The sequence below is a fragment of the Calliopsis andreniformis genome, chromosome 4 (genome assembly GCF_051401765.1).
Source record: "Calliopsis andreniformis isolate RMS-2024a chromosome 4, iyCalAndr_principal, whole genome shotgun sequence".
Lineage (NCBI taxonomy): Eukaryota > Metazoa > Arthropoda > Insecta > Hymenoptera > Andrenidae > Calliopsis > Calliopsis andreniformis.
In genome coordinates this window covers 5,758,932-5,775,597 of record NC_135065.1, presented here as the reverse complement: position 1 = coordinate 5,775,597, position 16,666 = coordinate 5,758,932, and the positions used below count along the sequence as shown (strand labels likewise).

The 16,666-nt window shown below is 37.3% G+C and overlaps 1 protein-coding gene across 2 annotated transcripts in view; it reads right to left on the bottom strand.

The window, feature by feature from the left end:
* The window catches only part of LOC143178137 (ras-related protein Rab-37), a 119,936-nt gene that overhangs the window by 67,328 nt on the left and 35,942 nt on the right, over positions 1-16,666 (bottom strand). For both annotated transcript variants that reach the window (XM_076376633.1, XM_076376632.1), the window contains exon 4: positions 8,371-8,481. In XM_076376633.1, the coding sequence (XP_076232748.1) occupies positions 8,371-8,481 (111 nt within the window). The remainder of the gene's footprint in view (positions 1-8,370; positions 8,482-16,666) is intronic.

Genomic DNA, 16,666 nt, shown 5'->3' with positions numbered 1-16,666 from the left:
TTTAACACCTATTAGAACCAACTGTTAAATTTTTCATCACGAGGAGCCCAGCGTCTTGCATACGATCTTCAAGTCTTAAATTTTTTTCGTATTATAAATTACCTCCTACTTTATTGCAACCATTACGAAGCCCAGTCCACCTCAAACTGCAATGTCGATGATTCATGCCCCCGATGCATACCATTACAATCGACACTTTCTACCCAGGTAATTCGAGATCGTGGACATTCGTTCGAATCTATGTCGACGATCTTTCACTCTGGATGACTTTATTGTCGCACATATCTCCCTGCCAGGTCGAACAAGGTCTACGATCGGGTGACTAGATTCCCAGCCATTTTTCTGAGACTCATCATCCTCGGTGCTGTCGATTTAGAACAGTGTGCTAAATTTATAGATCACATAGAGAATAATCAAATTTCACTGACCGTCTTCATTTGCTAAACGCCCAGTATCCAACACGAAGATTAATTTTCGCGCAGCGTTGGGTTAATGAACAATAAATTCTCTGGTCTGAGCGGCGAGCTTAAAATTCCGCCGCGAAATCCTGAGAATGTTGAGCTGGACGTTAATGAACGTTTCGAGAGTCGATATAATTTCGCGTAAACGAATGTGTCTGGTCAAAATGCAGAGGAAACAGTCCAGGACGCTCGCACGTATCCGCGCGGGGGCACGACACGTTTCGAATTTAACGAAGGTGCAATAAAGCTAATCGACTGAATTGACCGCGGTCCAATTACGCGTCTTCGCGATCCTATCGATCTCATTTTCTTAAATCGACCCTGACGTTGCCTGATAAATGAACTGGTTCTATTCGATTACTTAAAATCGTCGATAGTGAGGATAGAAGTGAAGTGGTACTTGAAGTATTGTGTGTTGTGTGTGCGTATGAGATACTTAAAGGTGTCGATAAAGCGCAGATCAATTTACGTAATACGCGACAGCTGTGATTGGCTAATTAATACTGAGTGTTCTAGAATGATTGAGCAATGTGTAAAGCTACATGTTCTAGATTTTTTGTGTTGACCATTGTAATTAACGTGTGTATGTATGTACCTTGTGATTGTATGTACGACTGATTGCCATTAAAATCTTAATATTGTGAGCATTTGGTTGGTGTGGAGATCAGAGCATTATGGGAATTTAATTTTTACATGTATCATTTTTTTAGGAATGTAAATATTTTGAGCTTGAAAAATTATTGGAAGCATACGTAGACGTGTTGTCACATGGAAACATTACGCTTTTCAGGGGTAATGTTTCATATTTCTGTAAATTCTGTTTCATAGAATGATTATTTGAATAATATTCTAATTAGGTAGTGAAGATAGCTCTGATGGTTCTTCAGTTCTATAGGTCACTATACTAACAATGAGAGGATTCGTATATTGAATGGGTAGAAGTTATTTAGGTCTTTTTTCGGCTTGAATTATTCACCGCCTTGAAATTAAAGTTTGCAAAAGGAAGGGAAACGTATTTAAATGTATCGAGGGTAATTCAGTAGGCAGAGCTGAGGCTTTTTATTCTTACACTTTTCACCCAGAGAAACTCTAAAAATAAAACTCTACGACTCTAGAACTCAAGATCTCAAAAATTCAAGAACTAATTCATACTTTGAACGAATCCTCAAATTATCGTTAATTTTCCTCTTAACGCTATTCCAAAGCAATCTAAATCTAAATTTTATTCTACATCCTCAAAGCAGTCTCAATCTTCGCTCCAGCAACCTCAGACTCCAAACCCCAAATCCATCACCCTCTGAAATAAAATTACCTACTCAGTATCTCCATAAAAATTTCAGCGTTTACTGTACATAAAAAAACGAGATTTAAGTAGATCGAAAATAATTCACCAGCAGACTCCATATCTCAAACCTCCGAATCCTCCAATCTCATGAGTGCGTTCAATCCTGAAGATGTTTGCACGAGACTCTTCCTGAATTTAAATCATTGTCGAGGGGGGAGTTATGCAATCGGATAAATCGGGTGTCTGGGATACACCTTGAAATTTCGACACGTGGGAGGAAAGAGAAAGCGGCGTGGAGGAGGACGAGCGAAGCGGAAACAGGAGGAGAAGCCTTGAATCCGCCTCGTCACGGGACCCAGCCCCACTTGGCACTGTCAGCTCGGCTGATTTATTGCCCTCTGCCCCTTTCGCCATCAACCCTCGATAGCCTGGTTACACGTTCGAGCATCATACTTTTCATTCGTGGTCTAACGTTACGATCCAGTATTTTATTTCCAGGGGGCTGATAGCTTATGGTTATTTGGCTGATGTTTATGGGCAATATTAGGGGGAAGATTCGAGGAAACCTGAATTTTAGTTAAATATGTAGAATTAAATGCATATGGTTCTTTAGTTTGTTTTGAATATATCTTTATTTTTGTTATAATAATATTCTAAGTCTATAACAATTAGGTACTTAGGTTGGATAAAAAATTCTATGTGAATTTTCTTACTGAAAGAAATAATTTCTGATTTATGGTCTTCTTATGTTTCCTAGATCGAAAATTTTCTTAAACTTTTAAAAGAATTTTGTCTTTCCACTTCGTTCTTCTAAAAATAGTTCTTCAAGAATTTTTATTAATTGATTGCCTAATTTTATCGCTTTCTAAGACCATTCCATCAGGTTCTCGATTTTCGAGATAGTTTTTTTCTCACCCTTTTGGAAGGCTGATGGTCTTTCCTTCTGTCAAGATCTCTCCGCAGATCGTTCCTCTTTGTCCTATTCTGGCGCCCACTTTCTTCATTCATTACGCTGAGCGCGGAGATCATGACCCTTTCTTCGCAAATTCACCTCGCCCTTCTTCATTCAGGATTGATCGAGGGTTTCGCTAATACCTCGACACAGGTGCCACCCGAAATTGCCTTTTAATGGACAGTTTGCCAATCGTCTTGCTGAAATAAATCTCCATTTTGCAAGTTAAGTACTCCAGGTCCTAGGTAGGTCTATATAAATACGAAAGGCAAATTCTTTTACTTTATAATTCGAAAATAGCTTACTTTTATGCAAACTATCTCGTCACTAAATAATATTAAATCTTGATATACTGTCGATTGAAAGAGACTTAATACTTAATTTTTATATTGTAAACTAGGTACATGTATAATATTCTTTCACTTCGTACTCTATAAAAGAACTCATTTAAATTACATACAGTATTGTCTCGATACAAGTTCGATAGACACTCAAGTTCTCTTGAAACTATTCTTTTGATTTATCTTGTCCTCGACTTTAAAAAGGCAAATTCAAGCTGCTAAAGCGTAAACTTATCTCAGAAATGAGTTTCTTACATTCCTCATGCGTGTAACTGATTGGAAGTGATGAACTTGTATCGAGACAGTACTGTATACAATATTTCCTTGTTCCCCAAACCGCAAGTTTTAAAGTATTTTCTTATCAGTAGGGTCATAATTTAAATAAATAAATTTCTTCCCGAATTTATCGTGTAGCAGTGTTCTTCTTATCAGCATAGAACAGGTACAAGCAAAAGTACTTTCTGAAACAAGATGCGTGCGTCCTGTACCAATTAATTTCACCTGCAACCTTCCTTTTACGATTCATTCTCGAGTGATTGCCCCCATCGTCAGAGCTGCCGTTCATTCGAGCGACAATTGGCACTCGCATGCCCATGTACCTCCACTCTATTTAAAGTGTCGTATTTACACTCGATTACTCTTCACCAGCCATCGAATCCAGCGCAGACAGTAATACGCGTTAATAGCTCTTCGATTATTTTTATTCCCCGCTCGATCGGTACAATTCTGATTTATCTCTTTGGTTGGACAAGTGAAATGCTCACCATCTTTTTTCTGCATTCTGTGTCATTAAAACGGCACGTTTCAGCGGCAGTCGCTTGACTACAAAGTGTTACCCATAATCTGATGGACGAACACGTGGCACTGATATCCAATATCTATTCATTTAAATAATTTACAAATATCACGAACATTGAAAAGCCCTTCATGGAAATTGTAGGTACAGAAATATTCAGTGAGTTTTAATGGATTTTAGAATTGTTATTGATTTTAATCACTTTTCTTCATTATTCTACAAATTAAAATAGAAATAGATGGTTGTCCATGCGTTATAAATTTTGAAATTTCAATTTAATTTAAACACTTTATCGTAATGCATGAAATAAAAGGAAATACAGAGTTATGGTTAGAGAAAACGGAACGTGTTGATGTTACAATTATCCAGTCCAATTTAGGAAGGTTAGTTTGTACATGTTTGCATATCGATGTGTTTTCTAGCAGAAATGTTATAAAAATGTACTATTATTTAAAACAGAGTGATTCAATTTCTAGGAGAACGATGGAAACAAGTTAAAAAATCTTGAAAACCTTTGCTCTCTCTCACCATCAAAAATTCAGTGTACTTTTACCGCCAAGGACCCAGTTGCTAATCAGAACTCAATTCCTGATCAATTTAGTGTTTATATACATAAATGAAATTTATGTTGATAAAAATTGGTCCCAAAAAATGAGTAGATAATTGCTACCTATTTTAATATTTCTAAGTGAAATTTCATAGCTGGTAGAGAGACATAATTTAAGTAATGAGCTATTGCTCCCTTTATGTTTTACTTTAAGAACTAAATTATGGTTTAATTATTCTTATTTTCACACTTTTTTCAATACCAAATTCAAGATAAACCAAAGATTTATACCAATAACAAAAAGTTTGTTGAATTTGGTTCAATTTCTTCGTGAATACATTAGGAAAACCATTGTTCTGACTCTCAGGTAATCAGGAATTGGGTCCTTGATGGTATTCCACTTTTAATTCACACTGTACCTTCCTTCCAACATCCACTTACTTCTATAAAAAAATATTCTTCCTCTTAATTTTTATTTACCAATAATCTAAGTATCGTTCCACCTTCCCTATCTTTTTGCAATAAAAGAAGCTCTTCTATCCAAAATACATATCCACACAATTCGGGTCTCATGCCAGCAAAATTGATGCTAGGATCTGCATTGGCAACCAAAACTCCCGAATATTCATCGAGGTTTCACGATATGAGGAATTCTACAGGAAACTGAGCAAACATCCACGCGGAAATTGATGCTCGTTCGTTGGTTTCCGCGAGTCGATATCGCTACTTTCCAGTCGCAACAGACGGACAGTTATCCGAGGCGACGTGCACCGTCGAGAAAGTTGAAATTGCTCTATCAAGCGACGGTTCTCCGAGCGCAGATTTCTCCTTGTAACACGTGTCTATCTCGTGATGCCCGTGTCTCGTCGCGGCTTTCCCGCGGAACTTTCGTCTCGTTACGAGCGTCTCGCGCGCGTTTACATGGGAAATCGCTCGGCGACACGAACATCTTCCGTGAGGACGATAACGACACCGAACAGCGCACGCTTGTGACACGCTCGACTCTAATCAATGCTGCTTTGCTATCTCTGCAAATACGCGTTGCCTTTCCTGGTATTTGTCAGGGGAGAAGCGTGACTTCCAGCGGAGTTGAGGTTTCAGAATTTTCAACAATTTGGCTGTCGTGTGTGTTATTGTTCGCTAGATAAGGTAAACTAGGGAGAATTCCAGATAGTACACGACAATTTTATGACGCTTATTTTACGTCCATTTTATGCCTGAATGTCTTACGATATATTTTGGACGTTTTAAAAATATCCAACAGTGTTCGTCTCAATGACTTGCGAAATTTGAATCCATAAGATGTCTTAAAAACACATTACATGGATATCTTAGAAACTTACGGTTCTGGAGGTGTTAGAGACGTCTATTTTTTATCTGAACGTCTTATAGACGTAATTTGGAGGACTTTAAGACGTCCTTTAGTCAGAGGCATCTTTTGGACATTTTTAGGACTTTACTGGATGTCTGGAAATCTGTGATTCCAAATTTCAAATTTGCACCATTTGTCAAGTAAAAGATTCGTAGGTATATCGTAATACTTTGAGTGTTAAAGAAAATTTCCTTTTGTTTGATTTTCTGAAAAAATGTAACAATTTAACTAATACTAATAAATGTAATCTTTATTAAACAACTACTCTAAAATTGAAATCCATTTTCTGCTGCACTTTTCACAACTATTTTAATCATCTGAAAACTCTTTTTGGAAGACTCTGAAAACAGTTCAGAATTACCGCAAAATAAACTCAAACTGTTTCATTACGCTGCCTCAAATTTCCCATCGAAGCCAATTAAAATAAAACAAAGCATCGATCAGTAACAATAATATCATTTCGCTAACACGATTATCCTGTGCCACAAATAACAATGTATTATATAGGAAACGTCAGGTTTACTCAACCATCGCGCATGATATGTAGTATTATTTAATCCCTTCGCTTTTGTGGCCGCCAGCCAGTTATTTGCAATTACGTTTATCAAATAATATTCCATAGAGCATCGTTAATGAACACATGATATCATAAATCGGAAACAAATTTAGCTGCTGGTAAATACATTGCACCGATATTGCCTCTGTTCGTCGACAAACAATACTCACGCAGTTGTCCAGAGAATTACAATACTTCTCAGTATCCGAACGATGTCACGTGTTGAGAAACATACAGATTTCTTTGTAGTAACTGATATATATTTCTTACATTTCTTTCGTATTTCTAGTATATTTTAAAATTAAGTCTACATAGAATAATCATTTAGTATAATTCTATTTTTAGCAGTAATTAATGGTTAGTCTAAGCAATAAATATCAATTGCAACTAATAAATCAGCAAATCTGTTTCAATATAACGTTAAAATACGAAGAATCGCTTATCATCACGTGTTACCAAAAGCTAAAATGAAGAGATGTAAATGATATGCAAAGATGAAAGCACAAGACTATTAAATCGATTAGTATTTGTTTTATAATTTGTTACATTCCTCTCGTGTTACATTTCTCTCTGGTCTCCCCTTCTGCAAGCTCAAAATCTATCGTCGACGCCGAGCTCCCCAGAAACTCGAGGCATCGACGTTTATACGTGTTTTTAGTGTCGATAAAATCGAGACACGTGTTTCTACGGTTCGAAAAAGGAAAACTCTTTTTCGCGCTCGTCCAACCGATGAACGTTCCTCTGTACGATGTAAATCAAAACGTTGCAGCAGAGGATCGCGGTTCCTGTAATTTATTGTACAGCGGGACAGCTGTAAACTCGGGTTCTATCTTCGGGAAACGCGCGCGGAGTCTTAAAATAAACGCCACGCGCAACAAAGTTTTAGTTTCCGAGCTGCGGGGCAGTTTGACGGAAAAGCGACGCCTATAAATTTCGCGCGCGTAAATGCCCGTAAGGCCGGGTGTAAAAGCGCTGGCCTCATGCATAAATGCATTGCTCACATCGGCGGACACCGATACAAAGCTACTCTTGGTCGCCAGCAGCGCGTTATCGCGGCTCACGGGGCAGGGAATCACGCAACAGGCAGCGTTTCCCAAATTGCTTAGAAATTGCCTTCTATACTAGGCAACAAGGAGATAGCAGAACCCATCAACTCAGTGTTTTTGTAATCTCTGTGTAATACGTTGCTTGCACGGATCTAGTAATGAGGATGGATTTAGTGCAGATGGAGCAGATGGGTTCTTCTATTAGGTTTCAAGATTTGTAAAAGGAAACATAAATATTAAACTGAGTTTATAGATTTGTGAGTTGGTAGCTGGTGAAAATTTTGCATTGGGTTGATGCAAAAGTTTGTCTCGTCGATCAGGTTTTTATGTAGGAATCTCAGGACTTATATGAGCGTGGAATTATGCAGATAAGGGAGAGGTGGAGAAAGGTCATCGAACAGAAGGGCACATACTATATTGATTAAATGTAATTTTTAGTGAAGAAAATTTTTCAATTTTTGTCAAAAAAATGGGACGGACTTTTGCATCAACCCAATATTTCAGTAACGTAATTGAATTTAATTAATTATAGATAATTTCATTTAATTGAATCAATAGGGCATGCTACTTTTTGTCGCGCAATGCTCTTATTTAAGCTACTGAGCCATTATGTCTATGATTTGAATTGTATAAAATATTTAATCGCTATTCAGTTCAATTCTGTTATTCAATCGAGAGGCATAAATTGGAAAACGCTGTAATTCAACTAAATTTGGTATTATAATAGGAACTTGTGAGCTTGTGAATTGAATGCATTTCAATACTTTTCCATCCTCGCATACTAAAGCTTCAAATACTCATTTATACTATACACATTTAATATTTAAATAGAATTCGATACTGTAAATAATATTCTTCCCCAAATATGCTCCAAATTAATCGAGGCCAGTTCTCTATCAACAGTTCCCCAAAATCCTTATCGCAATCAAAGCACCATATTACACACACGTTACCCGCGCTACTGGCTTCCATCTAAACAAACAAATAAGCATCAAATGTTGGTTTAATACGAACCGTGAAGCCGATACCAACAGTGGCCGCGAAGTTTCCTGGCTGAAATTTCCCTGTATCGAACTGGACCAACAGAGAAGTCTTGCCAACTCCGCTGTCGCCGAGGAGGATTGTCTGCAAATAAAAGGTGCTGGTTGGATTTCGATGTATACTCGCGGGCTATCGAGCTCTCGTCGAATGAAGGCCGATCGTTGTTAAGTGCCTTCTTGTCGGAATCACTTGTTTAGATAAAACGACGAAGGGGACCTTTTAAACGACAACCGTGGGAAGAACATTGCTGGATTTCCTGAGAGACCAGTCTAGTAAACTGAGTCTACGCAGGGTGTGGACATGGGAGTTAGCTGACTTAGGAAAATTGGGTATGTTAGGATTATGATAGAAGCGAGATATCTGAAGGTAGAAAGTAAGATGACATAAGTCGTATTTTTCTAAAATTGGCTCCTATAAGGATTTAGAAAATAGTAGTCATTAGTGGGGAATAAGTTAAGCGATTCGAAGAAGCTAAATGAATTAAGTCTCTGGAGGGAAAGGGAAGAAAAATCGCAAAAATCAGAATTCAGTTTTTCCGAAGTCAATTCTTTTGTAATTACATCAGAAATATAATTTTACTTCTATAAGCTCGTAACACCTCGACCTTTAGAAACTCAAATTCATCATGTGAAAATGTCATGAAAACATCTGTGAACATAGTCGTTATTTAAGTTTTCTATATTCAGCAAAAATTAATCGAGTCCATGCCAAAACAAGCACAAAAAAGCCAATATCAAAAGGGAACATATTTGACACATTTCCACTTAAAACTGATTCTATACCCTTTGAAACATATTTTCAGTAAACCAACCAGCATTCACATTAATCCAAAAATACTCAACCATCGCCCTGAACCCTCCACCTAAATTCTAAACCCTTCTTGCACATCACTATCAATTTCACCAGAATTCCTCCTAATCTGTTAAACCTCGTCCCAAGAAAAGTTCGAATGAACAAAAATGCAAGGCAGAAGGGTATCCAAAAACGCAAGGCTATCGCTGATGACTCGTTTCTGTCCCTAAACCAGTGGTTCGTAAATGTTAACAGAATTAGCCGCGGCAGGGACTTTTACTGCTGCCTCATAAATTTCCATCCTTCGCAGAACGAGGGCTCGAAATTATCCTCGTGGAGCGCGCGGGCGCACGCTGACACCTGTGAAACGGAGCACGATTCTCAACGATGGTCCGCGACTGGAACGGAGCTCACTGTTTGACCCGGGGCACGAGCCAAATTATTACATTACAAGGCACTGTGTGCCTCCACCTGCATTCGTGCCTTCGGGATACGTTAGGCGCGCCCGCGCGCGAGCACCTGGGACCCCTTCTCGAACGTGTAATTTGGTCACCTTTCGAAGTTTCTGCTTTGTTGAGAACTCTTCGGCTTCGCGATTGATCTGGCAAAAATCGATGGGTTTTGGAATGCAGATCGATCGATAAGGGATGAATGTGTGATGGCGATTTGAGGGCTCCTTGGAATGTGTGGATGGAGAGAATAAACGAAAGGATATGTATTTTTTCAAAGGATATGTCTTTATTTTTTGTTTTACTTTTGGAACAGTTTTACAAGATTAAAAATTGTTATCTTGAAAATTAAGAATTTTATGTTAGGTATTATAGAGGGTATTAGAGGGTAGTTAGGTATTTTTTATCGATACTTTTTGTGTATCTTGATTTCCTATCTTCAGTTTAGGAGTCAATAATATGGTATAGTCTTTTCTTAAAATATAGGTTATTCCATGGGCTTACTAACTTGAAATTTATGGAGGTAGAATTTCTCGATTGTGGCTTTACAATAGTCTCATTAAGTTTTATTTATTAAGGAACAAATAATAAGGGCCTATTTTAGGACACCTGCATCGACCTTTGTAGACGTAAATTAAAGTGTATAGGTGCCTGTTATAGGTTGAGCAAGATTAACAATTTTGAGAAGGCAGTTAATTTAACAGAGATTAAAATAAATAACAAGTACATTATTGTAAACATTTAGAAATCTGAAAACTTGAGTATTCAATATTTGGAAATCTAGATATATCAATTTTAATAGACATTTCTAGATTCGTAAATTGAAATATTTATGAATTCGAAAATCAGAAATAATCATGATAAAATAATCAGACACTTCTATAGTTACACAAAAAATAGTAATAAAAGAATTCATAGTCACACACAATCGAAGACAATTCCACTTGATGACTGCATAGCGAATGCAACAAAACCCTCCATCAAACTGTCTTCAATATTAAAAAAAAACCAAATCTTCCTCCACGTCATCGCAATCTCTAACACCTTGAGATCCAGTCTCTGAGATTACTCCAACATTTTTCCTGGTTCTCCTTGTTCTCTCCTTCCACGAGCTACACACAACGCACACACGTTTCGGAACCTTCCGTCATCATGCTGTGTGGTCCCATAAAGGCTGCGGTCGGCAGTCAACTTTGTTGCCTGCGCTTCCTTTCCCGATAGTAACACCTGTAGCCGGCAATAATCGTTTGACCTGGCCACACGGCAGATTATTACATTACGAGCTGGGATGGCACCTGCTTCGCCCAACAGGTAAACGCGTCTATCCGTGTGTTCGCTCGTTCGACGAACGATTGTGGGCGTCTGGACGTAAAAGGGACATTCTTGTGCCATCATTGACGGTTCAGGACAGTGAGTTACAGCGATGGTGAAGATTATCCTTGCTATTTTTTCCTATTTGGCGTTGAGAGTAATTGGACTTAGAGAGTTAGGGTTTGCTCCAAAGAGATAGTGTGAAGTTAGTGGTTAAAGATGAATTAACACTTTGAGAGTCATGATAGTTTTCAGGGAACTATTAATAAGATTAATTTATATGACTGTGAATAACATTAACCCTTAGCTAGTGATACAGAGTCTGGTAGACTCTGCATGATGCGTTGTTATTATCGTTCTCATTTAAATATCAAAGCCTTTATAATGAATGTGGGGAATTCATGTCCTACATCGTTTTCATATTCCAAGTAACATCATTAATTTTGACAATATTTAGTATCAATTGGTTTTAGTCAGTGTTTACGTATCTTAACATTGAATGTATGTACTTAAGGGTTAAGAGTTCCAGTGAAAGCTATTAGAAGAAAGGAAACACTACAAAATATAGCTATATGAAAGTCAAAATCATTGTTCTCAAATTTTTGTCACCACTCACACAAACGTCTGACACAAGCATGGAACATTTGCTAATTGCTGTTAATGAATATCAGGACTTGCACTAAGTTTCATCTCGACTTTAAAGTAATTTTTCTCTCCAAACAAAGTTCCCTCTTTTCACAGCAAATAATCTTTCCATACCACCCCTACGTTTATCTCGCCCCAATGTCTCAAGCTTGCCAGACACTTCCCACTGTCTTTGCTCCTTCGAGCAGTACTTTGTCTCCTGTTCGTCGGACGAACGACGATCGTTTCTCCTGGTAGGAAAAATGGCTCGCGATTAGCGGCAGAAGGAGGAACCATAAAGCGTAACCAGAAGCTTTGTGTGAGTATCGCAAAGAGCGCGATCGCTCTTCCGCGTGAATCAGGCCAACGAAACTTCGTTTTGGCGACAGTCGGGGTCTTTTTTCCTTCATGGAGTATTGGCTTCCCTGCATGAATGGCTCGGCTCAGCATCGACCAAGCGCTTCTTGTCCGAAATTTTCGCTTGATTCAACTGGGGTTGGTAGCGGAAGCAGAATTCAGTTTAGCCAAAACTTGATGATCTCTTTGGGTGAGGAATATCATGCAATTCGTTTTTGGTGAGTGGAATTCAGGATAAAAATGGTAGGTAGAAATTTTAGCTATTTTATGTGTAGAATAGCATTGACTTAACGTATAAGGAGAGATATTTAGCAGCAATTGGTTTTGTCTCCAGGTTTGAGTCGAGTGTTTTTAGAGGATGTTTATTAATTAATGATACAAATTTTAAGTGGGTGTATAATTGAGATTTTGAAAGTGAGTTGGTTCTAAATTGTGTTATACGATGGATGGGTTGAGAAACCATCAAGTTGTGTGGTTTGTGATATGATTTAACCTTTGGCATATCATAATGGGATTATTTAGGAATCTCCTCACTATTTTATCAGGGCATTGAAATTTTGAAATCTCCAATTTTGTAACTCTTTAAAGTTGAAAATATTCGAACCTTCAATTTACAAATTTTCAGAATCTTTTATGCAATTTATTAATTTCAATTTTCAAGTATTTGAGCTTTGAATGTTCTTACTTTAGCACGAGAAGGATTATTGAAATTCTAGGTTTAATATAAAGAATCTAAACTATCATAATTGTCTTCTTAACTATTACTGTAATTTTAATACTGAATTTTAATTATTATAAGGGTCTTATTCTGTCCACCCTGAACAACATACATGTTTTAAAAACTTCACCCTTGTATTTACTCAATTTCATACGTATCTTCCATTCATTAAGCGATTAAACACATCCCAAGACAAAACGTAATATCAGCTTCTGAAAATTAATTAAAAAAAGACTATCTCGAGACCAAAAAGTAATTCAAATGAAAGGACATAACACATCCCCTAGTCCCTCGAACGAAAACACACCCTCAAATGCCTAAAATCGATGACACCACGTATGAGCGACCCGAAAGCTAGACTTTCTATTGTCAGAGCCTCGATGCAGCGTCCCCTTCGCGTAGAATTTTCATTGAAAGATTCGCAGGACCCCCAGGGGGTGGTCGTGACGAGTATCGGCGAATGTGTCGGCCTCAGGGGCGGAGAAACTTAATTCACTGCCCTCCCTTCTCTTCCTCTCCTTCTTCCTCAGGCTCAGTCCTTCGTTGGTTCCGGTCGACCTCCCTTTCTCTCTCTGGTTCCCTCTTCCTGGGCGCACCTTTGTTCCTGCGGACGTTTCACCCTCGCGAACGCGTCTCTTGCACGCGCCGCCACGGAATTCCCATTGTGAACGCGCCTGTTGGATCGCGTGTCGTTTAGCCAGACAGCGACATTCCGCAATCCCTCTTCTTTTTCTGTTGGTGTACAGCAGAGAGGAGAAATAAGAAACATTATGTTTCTTGATCTAGGGTACTTTAGTGTAATTAAAAATAAAAAACTAGCAAAGTTTTTTAGAAAAGTCCATGTGCTATTTGTTACAAGTTTTTGTGTATATATTCTTTTGTAAATCGTCGAAATTTAATTATTATTTGAAATTCAGATTGTAGATAAAATAAGACTTATCGCTAGTAGTATTTTTGCTGAGAAAAATAAGAAGTGAAGACAAGTTAAAGTGTTGAGGAAAAAGTTTGAGTGAAGTATTGGTGTCAATGTAGCAATACCATCAGAGTTCCTATAGTTTTACAGTTTAATTTAAGAATCGTAAGTTTCTTGAAAACGAGTTAGTGATATCGTTTGTTTTAAAAACTATTCTTTTTATGATAGATTAAGTTTAAATATAGCAAAATTTAGAGTTGTGTCATTATCAGTCCACAGTCCACAGTAAGTAAACTGTCTACATGTTAATAATCATTGACAATAGTCACAGAAAATAGCAGCAGAATAAAATATTATCATTTACTTATTTTAATAAACGAGTTAGAGGAAATACAATGATACAGAGGAGAACAGACCCACAAAAAGTAAAGAAAAATCAATAACGATGAAAGCAAAACAACAAGATAATTGAAATGTTATCCTAAAAACTGAAAAGTTATGTAATTCTAACAAAGTAAATTGACTTTTCATTAACAACTCCGACAATATTACATACTTTAATAATATTCTATTTACCATTCATAATGGATATTAAACAGACCAAACAGTAGACAGAAACAACGATCAAGGTTGGATGAATTTTCACCGCGAGTAACATCAATATTAAGTGTTTCAAAATCGACCATCGTCCATAAATCAGGCTAAAGTACACATTTCCTTTTGAGCATCATGCAAATTAACGCGAGCGTATCGCGCGGGCTGATTTAAAGCCACGGTGAAAGCGGGGACCCGCTTTCGTGCGTGTAGATTTGCACCAAACGAGCGAACTTTTATTTATGCGGTTTCATCGTGGCTCATGAATTTATCGGAGTCCATAAAGACTGCTCCTTGTATATTTATCGCAGTTCGAATGTGAAATTAATTTAATACTCCGAAACGGAGAGTATTAACGCCAGAGGAAACATGAAAAATTACTTGATCTGTTTTTCCTTTCGTTGCTAACTTAATTGCAGCATTTTCAATTCGCCTAATTTGCCGCGGCTTGTGCTAAAATTTGAAACTTTGAAGGCAAATAACTCGAATTTGGGATGGTTAAATTCATTAAAATTTTAACTATGCGTAGACAATACTTATATTAACACACTGTCAAAATTTTAAGAAATTCCTATATAAGTAATTTTGGGGGCAACTACTTTAAGAAGAAATAATATCTAATAAAACTGATAACAATTTGTCTTCATTAGACACATTAGAAAATACGAGCATCATAAAAGATTAATAAAGTTTATAAGATTAATAGCAGCTAAACGAATAACAGCAACACTGCTAGACTTCAATTTTGCACTTTATAGAAAGAGTACGCTGCATTGTGTGTCTCTGTCCATCCAGTGCAAAATCGAGCCCTTGCAGTGTTGCTGTTTTTGGTTGAGCATGGCTAGTACTAGAATCGACTGTGTCTCTACTGTAATGCATTCGTATGTATATGCTCTACGTACGTCATGTATGTGATGTTTATGTACTTAATTATTTTTATATATGCTATATAATCTCGTCATTAATACCGAATAGCAATATAATAACGAATGACGACTGCATTTCTTCTAAAGATGTGTGAATACCGCCAGTCATCAGCCTGGCGTCAAAAATATGTAACTGTAACGGAAGTGGAAGCTGAATACGATGGCTAACGCTGTAACAGCCCGATCATAAAGCCAGCGTACCGTGAAGACGAGCCCGTAAAGATCGACAAACGAGATTCGCAAAAACTGTGGACCGCTTGGAGAGACTATAAATTTCAACGGAGTGCTCGACGCTTCCTGAGGGACAGAAAAAACTGTCGTAAAGAATGCACGTGAATTCAGGACGCAGGGATCCATGGAAGAGTAAAATGTGCAGAAAACTTAGAATGCGCTGGATAATTGTGTATCGTCTGTGACTCGGCGATAAATGTTGGAAATACGTAATAATTTGAAGAAGTTGAAGGAACTGTGAAATCACTGACGCGAGGTATTTAATGGCTGAGAGTGGATGAGCTTGGATAAAATGGAAAGAAATTTCTGCAGAGTACCTGAAACCATGGTAATTTGATATTACGAGGGGAAATAGTTATTCAAAGTGGAAGAAAATGGAAGAAAATATTTATGGACTTCTTCTGAATAAAGATTCCGGTTTTATGAGAAAAGAGGCACTCCAGATTGAGAATCGTTATGGCATTCCTATTAGTGACTATATTACTTGGTTAGCAATACTTGGTAAAATAGGACTAATGAGTATGAAGTTTCGCAGTAGAGATAGATTCTGTCAATTTTAATATCACGCTAAAAAGAAAATTAATGAAGCTCGCGCTTGGAGAACCTAACATCATGAACAAGATGAATGTTTCTGTCGATGTAAGGCAAAACGACCTATGCCACATTTTCAGAAAATTCGAGTTAAATTCTTAATAGACATCTAGAATACAGAATCTATATTTTCAGAAAGAAAAAAGGCCATTAAAAGAATTTTTCGTCTAAAAATAAGGGTTTAAGAAAACACATATCCATGAGACACTGAAGCTGAAAACTAAACTCCAATATCTCGAAAACAGAAACATGTGATTTAGGTTGTTCTGCCTTACAACCACAGATTTAACAGTCCCTATTACCTAACATTAAGCAACTTATTTCTCTAAAATCCAGTAAAAAGCAGTATTCAAAATACCTTCAGAAGAAATTGATAGAAGTCAGAATTAATCTCACTTTAACAAGTGACTTAGGTTGTTCTGTCTTACAACCACAGATATAACAGTCCCTATTACCCAACATTATGCAACTTATTTCTCTAAAATCCAGTAAAAAGCAGTATTCAAAATACCTTCAGAAGAAATTGATAGAAGTCAGAATTAATCTCACTTTAACAAGTGACTTAGGTTGTTCTGTCTTACAACCACAGATGTAACAGTCCCTATTACCCAACATTATGCAACTTATTTCTCTAAAATCCAGTAAAAAGCAGTATTCAAAATACCTTCAGAAGAAACTGATAGAAGTCAAAATTAAAGAGCTTCACGTTCCATGGATGAAATTATCGCAACAGAATGTCAGCAACACACAAGAATCTCTAAGA